Consider the following 16,230-nt stretch of genomic DNA (forward strand, 5'->3'; position numbering starts at 1 on the left):
GTGGAGTAGGGCATCATGGATGTTCTGGACGACCGTATCCGCTGGGTACAAGTGTTGCATGGTCTGAAGGGCACTCAGGGAGTCAGAAAAGATGAGGAACTTAAGACTGGTAACACATCTCATCTGCTCCAATGCCCGCAAGATTGCAAACAATTCGGCATCGAGGATAGTAAACGCCGCAGGAAGCCGTAACTTGACGACTCGATCAGGGAAAACAACAGCACAACCAACAGAGTCCCCCTGTTTAGAGCCATCTGTGAATACAGGTACATTGTCCGGATGCTGGTTTAAAATATCGTAAAATAAGGAGGTAAAAACAAACGCCGGAGTGCAGTTCCTCCGGTTCTCCGACAAGTCTAGAAGGATGCTGGGCCTCTGGAGCAACCAGGGAGGCAGGCGAGTAAAACCTTGTCGTTGGGGGGCCACACGCTCCACACCAAGGGACTCAAGCAAATGCTTGGCACGAATCCCAAATGGTTTTGTTGCCCTGGGACGACTGGAAAAGAGACGTTCCATAGGCGGTCGGGCAACGGTAGGGTACGCAGGGGAGGTAGGACAGGCAAGGAAATGACACACCCGTCGCACCATGAGGAGTTTCCGCCGGATGGCGAGCGGCGGTTCCCCTGCCTCAGCACACAGGCTGGGGATGGGACTGGTACGGAAGGCACCAGTGGCCAGCCTGATACCCCCATGGTGTACTGCGTCAAGGATCTTCAGATACGAAGGCCTTGCTGACCCATACACGGTGCAAGCATAGTCAAGACACGATCGGACAAAAGCCCTATAAAACTGCAGCAGACGCGCCCGATCTGCTCCCCAGGACCGATGGCTCAGACACTTCAAAATATTCAGTGCCTTCAGGGCCCGCACCTTGAGGTCTTTAAGGTGAGGCAACCACGACAACTTGGAATCAAAAGTGAGGCCCAGGAACCTCACAGTGTCTCTAAAAGGAAGAACGGTGTCCCTCAGACGCAATTCAGGGGAGGTAAAAAGACGCCGAGAACGATTACAATAAACACACACAGATTTGTCTGCAGAAAAGGTAAAACCCGTCTTTGCAGTCCATGCCTCTAAGCACTTTATCGTAAGCTGTAACTGCCAACTAGCACTGACAAGACTGGAGGAAGAACAGAAAACAGCAAAATCGTCCACAAACAAGGAGCATTGGGCAGGACTCCGGATAGTGGACGTGATACTGTTAATAGCAACGGCAAAGAGGGTGACACTTAAAACGCTGCCCTGAGGAACACCATTCTCCTGCACGTACAAATCCGATAGCACATTACCAACCCGATACCGAAAGAGGCGGTGAGAAAGAAAGGACCGAATGAAGATGGGGAGACGGCCACGAAAGCCCCACTCATGTAGTTGATTGAGGATAAGGCGGCGCCAAGTAGTGTCATACGCCTTATTAATGTCAAAGAAGACCCCTAGACAATGCTGGTTACGTAGAAAGGCCTGCTGGATGGCGGCCTCAAGCAGGGTCAAGTTGTCTATAGTGGAACGACATCTCCTAAAGCCACACTGAGAGGGGCTAAGGAGCTGCCTGGTCTCGAGCAGCCAAACCAGGCGGCAGTTGACCATGCGTTCCAACGTCTTCCCAACACAGCTCGTCAAGGCAATACTCCGATAACTACTGGGATGCGTTCGGTCCTTCCCTGGTTTGAGGAGGGGAATCAAAATTGCCTCCCTCCACGAGTCAGGGTACGTGCCAGATAACCATATCATATTGAAACAGTTCAGGAGAACTTCCTTGGATGGCAGCAACAGGTGCCGCAGCATGCTGTACCAGATTTGATCATGACCAGGCGCAGTATCATGAGCCACAGACAGTGCAGAATCCAGTTCCCACATTGTGAAGGGGCAGTTATAGGGTTTAGAATTTAGAGACCGGAAGTCCAAGTGACCCCTTTCGATGGCAGTGCGGTAGCGGCAGAAATCTAGATCACAGTTAATAGTGACGGTAGATTCCGCAAAATGCATGGCCAGTGTCTGGGCAATGTCTCTCGGCGCCGTGAGGAGACATCCCTGATGCAGCAATGCCATGACAGGTAGCTGGCTGAGTTTCCCGGAAATCCTCCTGATGGCCTCCCATACTTTCGTAGAACTAGTGGAGCGAGAGATGGAATTCAAGAACGATTGCCATGACCGTCGTTTGCTATCTTTAATCACTCGCCGCGCTCTGGCCCTTGCCACCCGAAAGGCCGCAAGATTGTCAGCTGAGGGACGGCACTTGAAGCGGCGCAGTGCTGCACGGCGGGCGCGGATGGCTGAGTGGCACTCAGTGGTCCACCAAGGGACAGGACGCCTCTTGGGATGACCGGATGACCGTGGGATTGACAATGCAGCAGCATGTGAGATCACGACATGGTCTACCCATTCGTGGACGCTGGCACGGTGTTCCAAAACAGCCAGTTAGCTGAAAAGTGTCCAGTCAGCTCTGCAAAGGTGCCACCGGGGCGGCACTGGTAATGCCACAGCCTCATCCAGGAGGCGAATCCAGAGGGGGAAATGGTCACTAGAATGGAGGTCAGCTGCAGCCTCCCACAGAGCAGAATCCGCGAGTGCTGGAGAGCAAAAGGAAAGGTCAATAGCCGATGATGATCCGGAAGCAGTACAGAAATGAGTGGGAGCACCAGAGTTGAGGAGGCACAGTTCTTCAGACATCATGACGCTTTCCAGAATGCAACCCCTGGGGCAAGTAGTCCGAGAGCCCCATAAGACATTATGAGCGTTGAAGTCCCCCAGAAGAAGAAATGGGCGGGGGAGTTGGCTAATAAGGTCCGTGAGAGCCTCAGAGTCTATCACATCCGGAGGTGGTAAATAAACAGAACAGACTGTGAGCCTCCGACCCACAAGAATGTCAACTGCAACTGCTTGCAAGTCGGTGACGAGAGGGAGCTCAGATGATGGGTGCATGTCACGGACAAAAACCGCAACACCACCCTTTGCCCTGTCAGATCATCTTTTCGATATACGGTATAGCCGCGTAAAGAAGGAGAATCAGTGGCCCGAAAATGTGTCTCTTGGAGACATAAGCACAAGGGGCACTCTCGTATAAGGAGTTGTAATTCGGCCACATGCGTCCTGAACCCATTCAGGTTCCACTGTAATATGGGAGCCAGTGATCAGGGTGGCTGAACTTTCACCCTGCCTCTGTGCTTTGGAGGAGAGACCGTACTGGCCGGAGATTTATTCCTGGGGCGAGAAGATCGCCCCCGGTCGACATCAATGTCCATAAGCTCCGATGACGACCCACGGGAGATGTCAGACAGTACGATGGCCTCGTCATCGGACCGACGCTGACTAGTCTCCTCAGGTGGCAGAACCTTCATCTTCTGAGGCTTTGTCTTGGGGGGCTTGGAATGCAGAGCCTTGTCAACAGTTGGAGGTTGACTCGCCTGGGCAGAAGGCGCCATATGGGGGGAGGCTGGAAGTACCTCAATGTCAGCAACCACGGCCTTGTCCGATGTAGCGGGGAGAGCCGCAGATTGCAAAACAACCGCAGCAGCACAAGTGCACTGGCAAGCGCAGGTTTTAGTGCTAACACTAGCAACCTCTGTTTGTGTAGCAACAGTGGCCAGTTGTACTGGTTTTTTGAGAGCGGAAGCGAAAGATGTTGAAAACACAGGAGGTTGCATGGCCTTAAAGAGCTTCTTGGCCTCACCATAGGGGATGCGCTTAGATGTTTTAATCTCCTGTACCTTCTGTTCTTCGAGATAGATGGGGCAGATCCGGCTCCAGACAGGGTGACTCCCAGAGCAATTCACGCACTTCACAGGCGATGAACAATCGGCTCCGTCATGGGCAGGCTGACCACATTTACCACAAGTGGCTATCCCATTGCACCCCAACGTAGTATGCCCAAAGCGCTGACATTTAAAACAGCGCATTGGGTTGGGGAAATATGGCCGTACGGACAAACGTAAGAACCCCGCTTTAACATGCTCTGGGAGTCTCGGGCAACTGAATGTGAGAATAAACGAGTCAGATTTGACGAGGTCCCCATTGACTCGTTTCATAATGTGCTGCACGTCAACAATTCCTTCGTCAGCCCACTCAAATTTTAGCACGTCTATGGGGATATCCACCAAGTCCCTACACGTCACAACACCCTTACTATAATTCAAAGTGGAGTGGAGCTCGGTCTCAACAGCGTACTCTCCTAGACAATTTGCTTTCCGAAGGGCAGCGACTTGACGGGAACTAGAAATTTCAACTAACAGAGTCCCATTGCGCAGTCGCTTTACAGATTTCAGTGTTCCTGCAATTCCCTCAAGACCCTTGTGGATGTAAAAGGGAGAAACCCTCTCAAAGCTACCCTCCTTCCTTTTAATAATCAAAAACACATTCTGATTATCAGCATGTGCTCCGTTACTACATTCTGTTAAATCTCTAGCAACACCAGGCGCTGGAGGACTCGCAGCGCATAGCCGCTTTTTCGATGGGGTGTGTTTTCCTACCAGCGGCCCACCCAAGCCACTGGTAGGGGGAAATGTAGAGGTCGAAGGGTCCATTGTGGTCCCACGAGCAGCTAGGGAACTAAAAGTCCGCTCAGACAGAGCCCCGCGTGCCTGAGTAAGCCTTATACAACTGGGGTGCGGCAGGTGCCCCAGAGGTTGCCCACTTGCGACTGTTCCACCCCAACAGCCATGCATCTACTAGGCGCGGAGCACACCGAAAGATTGAGGGGTTTTTATAGAGGTTGGCCTTCCTCGGAATCCAGGCGGTCAAGCCAAGATTACCATTCCCCGCAGCACACAACATTTCACCGCCGCGCCGTACGGTGGTCGCTGAAGCATGTCCGGGGGTTACGGTGACAGGACACTGGCAGCGCCGACCAGTCCCCAGCTCAGGACCCCGGGGTCGCCAAGCCCGTACTCAGCAAGTGAATGCCGAGCCCCTGGGGGCGACAGATGAAAATGTGTGCCCCGACCGGGACTCGAACTCAGGATCTCCTGCTTACATGGCAGACGCTCTATCCATCTGAGCCACCGAGGACACAGAGGATAGCATGACTGCAGGGATTTATCTCTGGCACGCCTCCTGCGAAACCCACATTCTCAATGTATTGTCCCGCATTACATTCGTAGTGCCCCCGCCCATTATACTCGTTACTCACGGCGCGTTGCCGATTCCCGTAAGAGGTCGGGCACTGTTTGTGCATTCCCACAGAAGATGAAGATGGTCAAGTTGCCGGTGAGCCTTAACTATACATTTACTAAGATGGCATCTGTTCTTTCAGACATATCCGAAAGAACAGATACCATCGGTGACCAAGCAGCTCGTTAGAATGAAATTACAATGAAATGAACACCCTTAGCTACTTACAGGCGTTGTCCGAAAGAACAGATATCATCTTAGCAAATAATAGTACATGTTTTTACATTTTGTGAAGAGCACAATTTTATATTTTGAACATTTAAGGCACGTTGCCAATCTTTGCTTCAGTTTTAAATATTATCAAGATTTGACTGAATATTTGTACAGTTACTTTCAGCCAGTAGCTCAATATATCTGTGATAAGTCCACAAGGCGATTACTATACAACATTAACGGTAAATGTCCCAACACACTTCCCTGGGTCACACCCAAAGCTACTTCTATGTCTCTCCATGACTCTCCATTGAAGAAAATTAATCTGCTGTTTCCTCCTTACCAAAAAATGTTCAATCCTGTCACAAATTTCGCTTGATACCGTATATTATTGTACTTTTGATAGTAAGCATAGATGCAGTACTGAGTTAAATGCTTTTTGGAAATTGAGTAATACTGCATGTACCGGATTGCCTTGAGTCTAGGCTAAATCATGCGAGTTAGGTTTCACACGATCAATGTTTTCAGAACTCATGGTTGGTATGAAGGTCATTCTGTTCGAGATACCTCATTCTGTTTGAGCTAAGAATATCTTCTAAGATTCTACAAAAAACTGATGTCAGGTATATTGGTTGGTAGTTTTGTGAATCCCTTCTGCTACCTTTCTTGCAGAGAAATGTAGCATGTACTTTCTACCAACTGCTGGTATGGCTTCTTGTCTGTGGGATCTATGATGGATTATAGCCTAGTTAAAAATAGAGTCAAACTCAGATGCAATATCATTAGAGAATCTGTTATGGATTCCACTGGCCTCTGCAGCTTTGTTCAATTTTAATGATTTGAGCTGGTTCTCAAGACCACTGACATTAATATCTACTTCATTCAATTTTTAGTGGTACAAGGATGCAATTGTGGCAACTCTCCTGGTTTCTTTATGTAAAGAAATATATTTAAAAAAAAATGGAGGTAAGCATTTCTGCTTTTGCTTTCTTATCCTCAGTCTCACTTTCTGTCTCAATCGTTAAGCACTGGATGCTAACATTGGTGCCACTAACATCCTTTACAATATTTACTCTCTTTTTCTTAAGACATGTAAAACAAATGCATTACATATTGATTTTGTTTAGTATGATACACAATCATATAGGACTATGAACACACTAACTGTCGTCAAATATAACAGATGATGTTGAATAATGCAAGCTTTTCAGTCAACAAAAAAAATGAAAATGAAAATCCTGCACTGCTTTTATAGGTCTTCAAATATGGTTAAATTCGCATAACAGGAATTATGAGGTTTACAGATTAATTTTAAAATTCCTACCTTAACTAGTTCTGAAAAGTCTTGAAACAACTCATGAATATTCTTCACTTCTGATTGAAGAGCATCATACGATGCAAGGCACTCCCTTTTCTTCTCTAATTCTTCTTCTGCAATACTGACTTCAAATTCCGCAGTTCCAATGAACACATCCTGAACATTGGTCTCCTCCTCTGGTGAACTATCAAGACTAGAAAATCTCCTTGGTGAACACGCAATAGGCGAAAGCTTTTTGTCTACAAATATGCAAAAAGAACATTATATTAATGCTTGAATCATATGTAACGGTACATAAACAACAGACGACTTTCACCCAAGCATACCTGTATATTCTTCTATAGCACTCAAAGCATTTTGCCGCGCAACAGCTACGGAACGATCAAATTTCTGAATATCTTCATCTCGTACTTGTAAACGCAAAGCGTCTATTTCAGACAGTAGAGCTTTCAGTTGCTTTACCAGCCTTGTAGCATTAATCTGTTCTTGATTCACTCTATCCCAGTCACCAGCCTGATGGAACTGAATAAAAAACTAGAATTAGCTGAAAGTACAAAATATTAAAAAAAGAATCAAGTTATATTCTCTTAGTGAAATACATACTCTATAAAATATTGTCTTGAAGAGAATTAATGCAGAATGATTTCTATTTCGTTATCAAATGTATACAGGTTTGGTGACGGTCAGGGGGACATTTTGCTGAAAGTTTTAAACTGGTAAATTTATTGTTAATTTATTTTTGCACTGTTGCCTACATTACAAACTCCTTGTTAACAATGAAATTTTTTTGTGGGAAATGATTCTGTATAAGGTTTTGGCTCAAAGAAGGCTGTGGTACTACTATAAATAGTAGTATATTAAATAAACTGTGTACAAATTATTTTGCATATACTTTGAACTATGAAATGAAATAAGAAGTACGTATTATGGCTCTAACGGTGTCAAACTACACAAACTTTATAAAGAGGATATTTACTTGCAATGTGAGAGAATTTTTAATTTGATTCTTCAAAAAATATCTAGCAGTTCTTAGAACTTATGATACACATTACTTACATAGAATTTTAGCCTTCTAAAATAGTTATTGAATGATATACAGCAAATTGCAATTATGTAATATGTGGGACACTATATTAACTATAGGAAAACAAACATTATTAGTTATGTTGTTTGTTGGAGTTCTATTGCAAAATTTGATAAGAAAAGAAAATTAAACAACTATTTTCTCTCCTCAGCTAGCAAGATGTCATCAACTTCTGCTTCCACTGCAAGAAAAATGAGGCAGTAACTTAAAGATGGAGAAATGAATAATAATAATAATAATAATAATAATAATAATAATAAAACAACAATAATAATAATAATAAATTATGAAATAATTGTAGGGAAAAGAAGGGAAAAATGTTTATGTATTGCAAAAAGGAAACAAGAATAACAGTGAAAAACATGAAAGAATAGAGAGCATGTTGCCAAATGTAGATGCTTAAAAAAATAAAGGATGGGAAATGAATCTATCAAAACAAATCCAAACTTTATTTTCTTATAAGAATGCAAATCCTGTTGAGAAAGCCACAGCCCAAGCACAAAAAGCTCTACCATATTTACCAAGAAAGGAGGTTGATGTTGTTAAGAAACTGTTTGGAGGTATGTTGGAGGCAATTTCACTCACTGGTAGTAAACGAAAAGAATTCATCGCTACTTCCAACCAATTTGATGGCACTACTGTCTCAACTGTACAAAAGTTGTATCCAAGAGATGATGTAAATCACCAAGGACCAGGAATGAAGGCTGTAAAATCTATTCCTACTCCAGATGGTTCAAAAAAGAAACTGCAAGTCAAACATATTTGTATTCTTGTCTGAGTGAAGCATGTACTGTTTTTGTTTCTGAATATGGTAGAATTGTTGTGAAGAGTAGATTTGCTGAACTTAGACCCAAACATGTGCTTCTGGGTTCTCAAGTACCACGTAACATTTGTTGATGTAAACACCACAACAATTTTATTTGACTGTAAACATTTAAGCAAAATTGTTCTGGCATTTCCTACATACTCAGCCTCTTATTTAAACACATTTTTATGTGAGTCACCTAAAGAAGACTGTTCGACTATGAAATGCAATGGCTGTAATGATTGTCAGCACAATTTGATGGAGAAATGTGTTATAAATGATGAGTGATGTTACCTCAACTGTTCCTGGCAGAGTGCAAGAGAAGGTACTGCAACTAAACTGGCACAGTATACAAACATCAAAAAAAGTTTTGCATCAGCCCGGTTCCCAGAACTCCTGAAGACTGAGACTGACAGTGGATATTGTGTCATAGACACAGTCCATTTAACTGTTGAGAGATGTCACTTAACCCACCCAAAGATTCAAACAACTATGCACGAGTAGCGCCTATTAGACAGATGGGATCCAACAGCCGATCAGTTCCAGTCATTCCACCAGGAAGGAGGTACACGGCTCGTGTTGTCTGTAGTTCAACCATGCCTAGACAGTCAGTACCACAGGTTTGATCACGTCCACATTGTTACTTTGTGCCAGGAAGGGCTATCAACAAGGGAAGTGTCCAGGCATCTCGGAGTGAACCAAAGTGATGTTGTTCAGACATGGTGGAGATACAGGGAGGCAGGAACTGTCGATAACATGCCTCGCTCAGGCCACCCAAGGGCTAATACTGCAGTGGATGACTGCTACCTACAGTAATGCCACCATATTGAATAACGCTTTTCATGCAGCCACAGGATGTCGTATTACTGCTCAAACTGTGCGCAATAGGCTGCATGATGTGCAACTTCACACCTGACATCCATGGCGAGGTCCATCTTTGCAACCACAACACCATGCAGCACAGTACAGATGGGCTCAACATGTTGAATAGACCGCTCAGGATTGGCATCACATTCTCTTCCCCGATGAGTGTCGCATATGCCTTCAACCAAACAATCGTCGGAGACGTGTTTGGAGGCAAACCGCTCAGGCTGAACCCCTTAGATACACTGTCCTGTGAGTGCAGTAAGGTGGAGGTTCCCTGCTGTTTTGGGATGGCATTATCTGGGGCCAACATATGCCGCTGGTGGTCATGAAAGACACCGCATCAGCTGTAAAATATGTGAATGCCATTCTCCAACTGATAGTGCCACTGTATCGGCAGCATATTGGTGGGGCATTCGTCTTCATGGATGACAATTCGCACCCTCATCGTGCGCATCTTGTGAATGACTTCCTTCAGGATAATAACACTGTGTTCTCCAGACATGAACCCTATTAAACATGCCTGGGATAGATTGAAAAGGGCTGTTTATGGACAATGTGACCCACCATCCACTCTGAGGGATCTACACCGAAACGCTGTTAAGGTTTGGGACAATCTGGACCAACAGTGCCTTGATGAACTTGTGGATGGTATGCCACGACAAATACAGGCATCAATGCAACAGGATATGCTACTGGGTAATAAAAGGTACCAGTGTGTACAGCAATCTGGACCACCACCTCTGAAGGTCTCACTGTATGGTGGAACAACATGCAATGTGTGGTTCTTATGGGCAATAAAAAGGGCAGAAATGATGTTTATGTTGATCTCTATTCTAATTTTTTGTACATTTCCAAAATTCTCGGAACTGAGGTGACGCAAAACTTTTTTTGACATGTCTACAATTTCTTTGTTTCCATCTTTCTGGAGCATTGTTTTGTGAAAAAAGAGCAAACAAAACTGTATGCCAAAGACAGCAATGGTTTTATCTTCCACTGCTAAATCTGACACTTTTGCATATGGATTTTTTGGAAAATTTTACTTTCTCTGCACAGAACAAAATACAGAATTCTTATTGAGCACACTCCACCACAAGTCAGTCACAAGTCTGTTACACGCCATTCGATAGTGATACTGTCTGGTAGCTTTAGCCACACAAAGAAGACTTTGATTGTTCACAAGAAAGGCTGCTTGGAGCAATCCATTTGAGGCCAGTAAAATCAGTACTTGACCAGAGGGCCCCGGATCACAGTTCACAAATAGATACATGGCAGCTAGTCACAAAGCACTTCAAAATAAATATAATTTGAAGGAAATAATGTGGAATTATTTTGCCACTTCACAAAGGAAAGGTCCTGTAGATGGCACTGGCAGTCCAGTGAAGAGGCAAGTTAGAGCTCAAATTTTGGCAAGAAAATGTCAAGTTTTTAATGCAAGACAATTTGCAGGAACAGCCAACAAAATGTCATTTAGAAAAGTGGCTGAAAGGTCTTAAAATGATGTAGAAAAAATGAAACAAAATTGTGAATTTAGAATCTGTTTTTAAAGGAGCACCAATAATCAAAGGAATATTTAAAAAAATGCCCTTGTTCTAAAAAATACACTGAAAACTTATACCTTGTCAAAGCATAGTGATACGGAGAAATAGTTACCAGTCAGAAAAGGCAAAGATTTCCTAAAAATAGTTATTAGTGTAAAATTTATCGTTCTGGAGCTACAAGGAAAGCATAGTACCTACTGTTACGCTGGAATCTGTCAGTCTTCAGTTGATACTCTAAGATCACATTTCTATAATGGGTGGAGAAGAGTAGATCACACGTCACTGTCAATGATGGAGATACATCATTTGTACACAATGAGCACATTTGGTGCGTCCTTCGAGATCCTGAACGGGAATGCGGGGGCAACAGAATTTATAATAGGTTTGATGTCGAAGTTGATGCCATTTAATTTGGTTGCTGCAGGATTTGATATGTTTATAGGTCGAAATATTAAGTTGGCTCTGAGCACTATGGGACTCAACTGCTGTGGTCATTAGTCGAAATATTAAGTATTAATGTTTCTTCTCTTGGTTATTTTTATTATATTGGTCGTAATAGCATATGATGCCTGCATTGCCCTTAATTCTCTTGATTATGTGATGTGAGTGAAACTTATTAAACAATTCTGCACATTTAACATGGCCTGAATGAACCTGCATTTAATTCAGCTGTGTTTCATGGTGACTGTGGAAGAAAAAAATAACTATATATCGAAAGTTAGTCATGGTGGGAAATATTTGATTAGGTTTAAGAAAGATTTTTTTCTGTAAAGTGAACGACAGTTCTATTTTTAATATATCTCACAATGACGTACATGCAAATTAGGCAAAATACCAAAACTACGTAAATTTTATAAGTAATAATAAATGTCACCTGACATTTGCTTTAAGTTCATTTACATTTAAGAAAACTACCAGCTTGTAATGCGAGTGACAGTGGAATGATCCATAAACTTAATTAAGTCTCACCTTCTGAATATTCAATTTATGTTTTTTGAGTAGATCAACATGATGAGGTATTGCGACTTCGTTGAATCTGTTTAGGTGTATTTCCACTCGTTTAAATGTCTGTTTCGAAGTGACAGGCGAAGTGTCACCCATCACAAAAATGTTATTTTAATTGCTTCACTTCGTTACAATGCAATATTTTGTTTTTCGATAGATGCACGCTCAAGAAAACATAATTAATTTCGAACAGATTGATCAATTACAAGATTCAAGCAAACACGTACACGTAAACACGACACTAAAATGCGCAGAAAACAATGACTACTGGGCTTTTGTTGTTCAAACAAATTTTTGTTTTGCACCTGGTAACAAATGAAAGATTCCGTATTTCGTCGCACAATGTCTACGGCGAAGTCAGCCAATGAGACTCGTTATGCAATCAGCCAATGAGCGTCGAAACTGTACAGCTGAGTGTTTCATCTTTGGTATCAGAGAACATCAGGTTTCTGTACCATATACGGTTGTGCTGCAGCTAAGCGGTTTGAGGAAAGGGACACTAATAATCAGTAATTGAAGTGAAATTAATACAACGATTTGAATGTCTTGTCGAAGTGCTTAACGTCATGTTAGGAGGTGGTCTTATCAGTGCATTTTTAAGGTTACAATCAGCTATTTGCTATAACAGTTTCCAGAAACATGTAGTACAGCGCATGGCTCTAAAAGATGTATTCGAATTATACATATTTATTTTCTTTTACTGTTCGCTGATGAATTATGTATTTTCTTACAGGTTGTCCGTGTCCAGCGTCGCAGCGAGGACCCATTTATCAAGAAATATAACTACGCTAGCTAACCCGCTGTTCATCAAAGCTACGCCTTGTTTGTTGTAAGTATGGTATTTCATCATTTTAAAATACATATGCATCCTCATTTAAGTTTCAGAAATTCCAGGTACCTAATCTATTATTTCGACGTTCACGTATTTTCAGAGGGGTGTTCTAAGTCTACTCAAGTGTCAGAGCTTTTTACTGTAAAGTACTACAGTCAGATAACAGCAATGGAGACAAAAGCCGACGATGAAAAACCGAAATCTTATGCAGGCATACCTGAAGCATCTTTCGTTGATGATGTTAGTGCCTATATGGCGCTGGAAGAAAACAGTGGTAATGTAGATAAAGTTCTACATAAACTGGAAGAACAACACAGTAAATACAAGCTGATGGAATGCAATCTTTTAACAAAGAAGCGTCGCCTCAAGGCACAAATTCCAGATCTGGAGAATTCCCTCCAGATGATAAAGTTATTGGAACGCCAACAGGAAGCAGATTCAGAAACTATAACACAATTCCTTTTGGGAGAACAAGTTTATGTCAAAGCAAGAGTTCCACCCACAAAGCAAGTATCATTGTGGTTGGGAGCTAATGTGATGTTAGAATATCCCCTGGAAGAGGCACGCCAGTTACTGAGCAAGAATCTCGAGGCTGCACGCTCAAACCTAAATTGTGTTAATCATGATCTAGACTTCTTGCGTGACCAGTTTACCACAACAGAAGTCAACATGGCCCGTGTTTATAATTGGGATGTGAAGCGACGGCAGGCAGCTAAAGGAGTCAGTGCATAATTTTAATGAATAGAGATTGAAGCATTTACTTTTTGCATATTGGTAACAGCTCTCCGCTTGTAACATATATTTAAAAAATTCTAATACTGTACAGATCCTTAAGGTTGATTACATTTGTGTTTTGTCTTATGGTAGAGTTATCTGCCTCAAATTTGCATTTCAAAATAGTCAATGTTTCATTGTCAAGCTGTCCACATTATTGAAATCAGTGTTACACTGTACACCCCAGACATTTGACCCTCAAATAAAGTCTTTAAGTGAAACGTGAGAACTTCCTCAGTATTATAAAAATGTTTTAAAATATAAAACTGCTGCTTATTCTTGTCATCTGCTTCAGATAGTATGAGCAGTCTGTAATGTGTACCTTTTGCCATTTAATTTTGTTAGTCTGATAGACTTAGTTTCTTGTTTTTGATATTGAAACCATTGCGTGCATCTTTCTTGTGATATTTTGCGTATAAAATATGTTGTGGCTTTCTTCTCTCCACTAAATTATTTCAATTATTGGTAACCATAATAAAAATATATTTATAGGTACTTTACTGTGATGTCTTTTATTCTGTTATTGTTTACGATATTTCTTGCAATTGAACATAATTTATTAATTACTGGAATGTTTTAGTATTCTTTCCATTATATGCTTTTGTCAGTGCCAGTACGTATTTGGTTTCAGCCTAAATTGCTTGGCTGTTTTGAAAAATGGCTAAAATTTTTAACTGCATAGAGAAACACCACCAAATGAATTTTACTACGTCTCGTACTGTGGTTAAAATTTTGTCTTCAGTTTTGTTTAAAGTTTTCATCTCATTCCCCAACCACCCCAGCCATGTAATATTGAGAGCAGATTTAGATATTTTAACATGTTCCTATTTGTTGTGTACTAATTAGACAAGCATATCTACGCTCTTATGCTCACATATCTTTTTTAGTCTCTTTCTGTTGCCACGCTCCCCTTCACATTTCAGTAATTTAGATTCTCATACTGCAGTGAAACTGTTGTATTTTGCTGTACACAATGTCTTGCACTTGACCTCCTAACATGTTGCATGTGCGTGTTAAATAAATGTTTCCTGTATTTTTCATATTAGCGAACTTTGAAAACTGCCAGCCTAAAGATAAATTGATATAAATAAAATCAGAATTTACAGAATGTACCCTACAGTTTTTGTTTTCTGGAAATGTTTGTTTTTCATTGACTACATATTTTATAATGAAAACTCTTTGTGTGAAAGTGTTACCAGCTCCATTACAGAAATTAAATGATTTGTAGTGTGTTGTTACTGTGGTGTAATTTTGTCTGAAAAACGTTGTGCACAATATGGTGCTCTGCAAAAGATGAAGCTAGGTAAAGATACAGAATGCTTCTAAATCTGCTGCTAATTACTTTTGCTCTAACAGTATTTTTTTGAGAGTAACTTAAACTTTTGTTCATGGTGTGCTCTCCAGTTGTCTAGTTTTAGGAAATGCTGCTTAAATACATGACTACAAAGAGAGGCAACTGGCAGAAATAATAATTACTGTAGTCAACATATTTGTGTTATGGAAGTCCGTATCAGTTGCACATTTGTAGCTAGACTACACATCTCAATCACTCAGGGATATCTTTATAAAATGAAGTAAAACTAAATATGTTGTGCCAAATATTTTACAAACAGTCGGATAAAAAAGAGAGGGTGTACATTGTTTGGAGTAGATGAGATAGGTTGCTGATGAGACTACTTACATAAATTCTGTAAAATTTCTCTTTTTTTCTACTTATTGTAAAATATTTGTTGGTACATATTTAGTTTTACATTGACTTACATCTGAAGATGATTGAGTGACCGAAACATATCTAATTTAAAATGTTCTGCTGAGATGGAACAATAAATGAGTTAAATAGAAATAACAATTTGCATGCTTGCACCAAAACTATTATACCCAGCAAGGTTATGCATAGGTTACCACACTGGACTTGTGCTTGAAATCCCTGCCCAGCCTCCCTGATTTAATTATCCTATGGTGTCCTTAAATCACTAAAGACAGATACTGGGATGGTTCATTTGCAAAGGACATCAGCAATTTCCTTCACCCTTGCCCTAATTGAGCTCATGCTCCATCTATGACCTTGTCATCAATGAGATGTTAATCTGTCTTGTTTCTCTCCTCCAAAGAATTAGAACAATCATCCAGGTTCAGATTTTTTGTGGTATAGCTAATTTACCTCAGACATATATTGGTAGTTGGGGGACTGTCTCTTCAAATATCTCATACATATTTTCTCTACATGACTGAGAAGTCTGGAAACATCTTGAAACTTTTTACAAACATAAGTAAAAAACTGGTAATATGCTAAAAGAATTTCTTAGGGTCATTCCATGTCAGTTCAACCAGGGGCTCCAGCCCAGTCTCAGATTTGACTGAAATTTAGTACACTAATTCTACCATTTGTGGAACACATCGTCTACAAAGTATCAGTTCCAGAATTATGACTTGTGGAAGAAAGTGGCGTGACCTGGTAAATTGCAACCCGCATCTGTCAATCTATCTTCAGACCCAACTTCAGGTCTTAATAACTTTGGAACTATTCTGCACAGTCCAATGAAATTTTTACAACCCAGTAACATCCATTTAGAAAACACACTACATGAATCAAAACACCAACAACATATTTCTGAGGGAAAATAAAAAATTCCAAAATGTGATTTAAAAATGTAATACGTTAAAAGTCCTCTATGCCAAATATAATTCACT

The 16,230-nt window shown here is 41.6% G+C and overlaps 3 protein-coding genes across 3 annotated transcripts in view; 2 read left to right on the forward strand and 1 right to left on the reverse strand.

Moving 5' to 3' along the window:
- LOC126267352 (syntaxin-17) overlaps positions 1 to 12,317 on the reverse strand; it is a 49,990-nt gene extending 37,673 nt beyond the window's left edge. The window contains exons 1-3 of the mRNA XM_049972479.1: positions 11,898 to 12,317; positions 6,961 to 7,156; positions 6,641 to 6,873 (exon numbers count right to left, since the gene is read on the reverse strand). Of these exons, the coding sequence (XP_049828436.1) occupies positions 6,641 to 6,873; positions 6,961 to 7,156; positions 11,898 to 12,029 (561 nt within the window). The 5' untranslated portion in view covers positions 12,030 to 12,317. The remainder of the gene's footprint in view (positions 1 to 6,640; positions 6,874 to 6,960; positions 7,157 to 11,897) is intronic.
- A 32-nt stretch (positions 12,318 to 12,349) lies between these two features.
- Positions 12,350 to 16,230, forward strand: part of LOC126267353 (39S ribosomal protein L40, mitochondrial) — a 41,068-nt gene continuing 37,187 nt past the window's right edge. Inside the window, exons 1-2 of the mRNA XM_049972480.1 lie at positions 12,350 to 12,534; positions 12,667 to 12,762. Coding sequence (XP_049828437.1) covers positions 12,500 to 12,534; positions 12,667 to 12,762 — 131 coding nt within the window. The 5' untranslated portion in view covers positions 12,350 to 12,499. The remainder of the gene's footprint in view (positions 12,535 to 12,666; positions 12,763 to 16,230) is intronic.
- LOC126267354 (prefoldin subunit 3) lies at positions 12,866 to 14,651 on the forward strand. The gene has a single exon (XM_049972481.1). The coding sequence runs from the start codon at positions 12,934 to 12,936 to the stop codon at positions 13,495 to 13,497; it is 564 nt and encodes a 187-aa protein (XP_049828438.1). The 5' UTR covers positions 12,866 to 12,933; the 3' UTR covers positions 13,498 to 14,651.

Source organism: Schistocerca gregaria, chromosome 4 (genome assembly GCF_023897955.1).
Source record: "Schistocerca gregaria isolate iqSchGreg1 chromosome 4, iqSchGreg1.2, whole genome shotgun sequence".
Taxonomy (NCBI): domain Eukaryota; kingdom Metazoa; phylum Arthropoda; class Insecta; order Orthoptera; family Acrididae; genus Schistocerca; species Schistocerca gregaria.

Excerpts from the sequence above, each read along its gene's own strand:
- LOC126267354 (XM_049972481.1), top strand. The coding sequence starts at position 12,934 with ATGGAGACAAAAGCCGACGATGAAAAACCGAAATCTTATGCAGGCATA.